Source organism: Anopheles aquasalis, chromosome 2, assembly GCF_943734665.1.
Source record: "Anopheles aquasalis chromosome 2, idAnoAquaMG_Q_19, whole genome shotgun sequence".
Taxonomy (NCBI): Eukaryota; Metazoa; Arthropoda; class Insecta; order Diptera; family Culicidae; genus Anopheles; species Anopheles aquasalis.
Genome location: NC_064877.1, coordinates 19242501 through 19247500, shown reverse-complemented (window position 1 = coordinate 19247500; position 5000 = coordinate 19242501). Strand labels below are relative to the sequence as shown.

Below are 5000 nucleotides of genomic sequence, written 5' to 3'. Positions count from 1 at the left end.
AAGGGTGTCAAAGGGGCCAGACGGCAGCGTTCCACCCGATCGTTCGTGAAGCATTTTATTTTGTGTTTTCAATTTTTCAAACCATTGGTTATTCCCGCGCGTACGAGGAAGAGAGCAGGACGGGTTCAATCGAAGGGTTGGAAATAATAGGGAGAAGAAAGGAGGGGAGAAAAACATTTGGTGGAAAAGAAAGAAAGAAAAAAAGAGAGAGAAAAATACAATACTGCGGTAAGTAAAAGCGATAAATAAGCGGCCAAAAATTAAAGATACTCGTTTTTTTTCGAATCTCGATAAAAGCAAACACAATGGAACAGTTTAGCAAACACAGAATAACCAGGATAACCAGGAGAACGAGAGCGATAGAACGGCAAAGCGAAAGAAAAAAAGCGAACCTATTCGAATCAGTTTTCGAGAATTGGTTATGATTAGGTCTAGGCATTAATTCGTAGCGTGTTTTTTGCGTTTCGTTTAGAGAGATGGACTAATTGAATTCTATTTGTCAAGAGATTTCTACTGGAGAGCATAAAAATCGACCATCATTTATGCAGATTTTGGATATTTAATGACAATTATTGTCCCAGAATTTGCGAGACGTTAATTTTGGTTTCACTGACATTTTCAGCTTTATCCCAGGAGTCCAAGAATATTTTCGATAAAGCATCTGCTCCTTTGATCGTTCATTGTTTTAAAAAATTCAAAATGACTTGACAATTGATTCTCACGGCCTACTGTAAAGCTCTACTAATTGCTAAAACTAATGATCCTCTTACAAAATGGCAAGCAATTTTAAGCAAAAGAAATGCTGTAAAGGAAACAGAGTGTTTGTTATTATGTTCGCTTTTCTTGCATGAAGATCTTGCATCAAGAAGAGTTTTTAACCAGCTACACCGTACACTACACGATTGTCTCCTTTTTTCCCTGTATTTTGCACACTAGCTAGCGATTTCTGCCTAGTGGGTTGTGTTGGTGAAGAGCGGTTTTTGGTTTGATGGTTTTTTGTCGCTAAATTTACCGATGGTGGCCGCCGCCGCTGGCAGGAACAGTATCTGGCCGGTGGTCGGATCACGCACCAGCTGGAAGCCAACCGGGGGCATCGGTGGCATGGGAAGCATCGATTCCATCGGGACGGGTGCTGCTTGTGAGAAGGAAGGAAAAGAAAGAGAATAAGGGCTGGATTGAGAAAAATGGTTTGAAATTATTGACCAATAATGCCATAAATAATTCAACTCCCCTCCCACCACTTGTGTCGTCTTCGAGCCCTCTCCAACACCTCGGACAAGTGTCTCTCTCTCTCTCTCTGTCTCCGCTTGCCACTCGTTGCCTGGACGCCTTTTTTCGTTTTCCTTTTTCACTCCTCCGAACACCATTTTAAATAATTCACCATAATCCTAAACCCCGGGGTTGGACACTCTAAAAAAAGGGACGCAATGAAATTAATCCCGGACCGAAATAGGAAGAGGAACAGAGAGACAAGGAGAGTGCGAGAGAGAGTGTAAGCAAAAGATTGAAGTAATAAAAGCAAAGTGCTATAAATTCTGCCACCCAACGCAGCAGCAGCAGCGGGTGGTGCCGTAATAAGTCTCTTCTATGCTCACGCGCCTCAAGAACTCGCTCCCTCACCCACACATACGGACACGAGGGTTTTGTCTTGTTGCTGTTTTTATTATTGCGCCTCGAAGCCAAACTATTGGACAGGCTTCGAGCTCGACCGATGCTCTGCTGTCCTGCTGGGAGATTAGCCTAGCGCCCCAAGGGCCTTCCAGTACTGCCCAGCAGGGGAACGAAAGGGGATTAAGGTCCAGCGGAGGGTAAGATTTAAATCTAGATGTTTTTTTTTTGGCCCATCTCTCCTAGCACGAACCCATGCTGCTGTTTTCTTTTTTTTCGGTATTGTTGAAGCGTCATTGATTTGTGCTTTTTGGCTTCTCCGAACGGTCTGACTTCTTCTAGCCAGGTTCCTGGAACTGGAGAGCGTCAATCCCGGCGACGGAAAAGTGTTTTTAATTCATCTGCCCCCTCGAGGGAGATCGCAATGACCGATAAGGCGAGCATAAATTATGTTGCTGCAATTGCTGCCAGCTCTTCCATCGCGCTCCTTCATTTACAGACCGAAGTTCACTTCTAAATCACCTTTTGAACTCAAATTCGGTGCCGGAATTTTCCGCAAATTCCCAAAAGATTCTTATGCTGCCAGCATACGAACGGACACAGTTCTCTCGTGCACACTCTTTCGATACCGCTACACAACACCGCAACACACGCGGACACACTGCCGCAACATAAGCATCAGGCGCCATAGCACCGAAACCCGAACAGTCACCGATTGGTTCTTCGGTTCTTCGGAGCGCACCGGATTGGTCGGCTCGGTTTCACTTAGCTCCGCCCACCATGAAGAAAAAGAAGAAGAAATACCACCATCAACCCGACGACAGGACGACCTGCCATGGGGATGAGGATCATGTGGGGATGTTGTTTAGTCTCCAAATGAACTCCAAACATTTAGCAACCGGTGCACGGTTGAGGTTAGAGTTCCCTTTTGAGGTTCGGGGCCGCAAAATGGCACAGAGATGCACACGCAGCCACGCTAGCCACGTCGTTGGTGTGGCATTTTTTAATTAGCACCACCAAACCAGTCACCTGTCAGGGGCCTCGCGGCCAGAAAACCCACTTTTTATGCGAAGGGAACCGCGGACAGTGTGTGTTAATGAGCAGGCAGGTCTCTTCCTAGTTGCCACGCCATGGACCGATGGATGACTCGCGCGAGTTGCACCACCAGGGGATGTTGTGTGCATCCGATACACGCAGCGAAACAAACGTCAACATGCACTTCTCCCTCGGGTGGGGAAGGGAAAGGAGATTGTGCAAATTTGATGACCACCCTAGACAAGGGGATGAGGCCGCGCTACTACTTTGCGTTGCTTTGCGCGAAAATTAGCATATTCATTAGCGACGTACCCGGTCAAACCTGGGTTCGTGCGTGCGTGCGATGTGCATAATGGATTTCGTTGTTGTTTCGTGGTTTCGTGGCCCCACGCCCATCATGATGATGATGATGATGATGATGATGGAGGTGCATAAGCGCAATAGGGATCCCTTCCCGCTCTGAAGCGCTTCAGTGAGCTCCCGTACGCTTGTGACGTTCGGAGGGAACATTGCATTTCTTTTTCGAGTTTTTTTGTTGGTTTCGATGGCCCCAGCACAACGACTGTCCGGTTGGCCATTTCTTGGGGAATAGGCGGGGAGCTACGTGGCCACGCGATAAACAACCTGCGTCGCACGGCTGTAATTACCGCGTAGTTTATAATGGAAATCCATCCTCCCTGACAGTAGCAGCAGCAGCGGCAACAGTAGGCGCTGCACAGGTTCTGGGCGATTATAATCCACATTATCACGGCAGCAGCGATCCGTATCAGTCGCGCAAGGACTTATAATAATGACGGCCAGCCAGACCCGGGCAGATGGACAAAATGCAAAACTAATCACACGTTGCTGTACCCACTGCAATGATGATGATGATGATGATGATGATGATGCAATATGCGTGCACTACTCACACTAATAACTTCTCTCTCTCTCTCTTTCTCTCTCCGTCTACTCCATGTGACGGGTCTTAATTTCCTTTCGCTTTTGCTTCGTGTTTGTCTTAATGGCCATCATCGTGAGTAGATGCGTACCACACAGGCACACACGCGCACGCACATGAGCATGAGTTGGGCCATAAATCTGCATCCAACCTGCCTGTTCGGCCGCCTGTCTGCCTGCAGCGAAAAAGGGGGGGACTCGCAACCAGATGGATAGTGCCCGGATCATAAAAAGCAACAAAAAAACATGTTGCAGCGCGGACGGCGATAGCACGCCATTACCTAGAGAGCTAGGCCTAGTATTGAGGAGTTTATTTTCTTGATTTTTAGTCACTTTTTCACAAACGCAACACAAGTTGTTGTACAAAAAGAGAGAGGGACGCGGGAAGAGAGAGGCACCGCGGGGAGGAAAGCGGCCGGAATGAAAGGATTCGAATGAATTATTTATAGTAAAAATATTCATATTTCATCGTGATGCAACGGCGCTACACAGCTTGACAGCTGCGTGGCGCGAGCGCGCGAACCTCTACCATCTTCTTCTTGTTTGCTGCCAGTGCCACACGCTTTATCATCCTGGCACCAGCAGCTCCGGCATAGCAAATTCTCAAGAGTGATTTTGACACACCAAACACACTCTGGAATGCAATATAATACTTTAGCTTTACCAGCGTGAACCAGAATGTTCGCCTGCTTTGCTCTAAATATGCCCAAGTGACATCGAGAGGCCGGTGTATGTCAAGCAAATGTACATCCATACCATAGAACATCCTGCCGCGTGCTGGCAATGGCTACTGCGCATGCTATTTATGTGCGCGTTTATCATCGACAGGATGCACACTTGCAGGGCAGCAGAGTGGTGACGTTTAGTGAACGCGAAAAGTGTAAAAAAAAAATTCAACAAAACGGTGCAATTTGCAGGTCACCCCTTGATTTCCCTTTTGCGTGTCTCTCTATTTTCCGGGATGCTTTTGTACACTATTTGCAGGATGTGAGATTCTTCCGGTTTGATTTCGATTTTAGGCTCAACAGAATAAAAAAATGCTCCAAATGCTCATCTCGCATGCACTCTGTGCTAAAAGGGCTAATTGAATTTTGTTGTTTGAATGCGTTTGATTGATTCCACCACGTGTGCAACATCGCAACAAACAAAACTACGTGAATCGTGCGCCAGGGATTCGCATGTGTTCGGGGCAGTTTATTTGCTTATTTTTTCTAGCCAAGGTTCTCGAGAATGTCATTCGACGAATGGGGTGATATAGATTGGCCTGTTCCTGCTAATAACAACCTATTGATGCACAACGTCAGTGACACTCGGTTGCGCTGTATCCCGTTCCAGACGGGGATTTTTGAGGCCTAGAATGAGGAGCGCGCGCGAATTCATTAGAATTCAATTCATAAATTTTAAAACCTTATCTAGGT

At 46.7% G+C, this 5000-nt stretch overlaps 1 protein-coding gene across 8 annotated transcripts in view; it reads right to left on the bottom strand.

Annotated features, from left to right (window-relative positions):
• Positions 1–5000, bottom strand: part of LOC126573957 (mucin-19) — a 265757-nt gene that overhangs the window by 8298 nt on the left and 252459 nt on the right. For all 8 annotated transcript variants that reach the window (XM_050233797.1, XM_050233830.1, XM_050233813.1 and 5 more), the window contains one exon: positions 1013–1132. In XM_050233797.1, coding sequence (XP_050089754.1) covers positions 1013–1132 — 120 coding nt within the window. The remainder of the gene's footprint in view (positions 1–1012; positions 1133–5000) is intronic.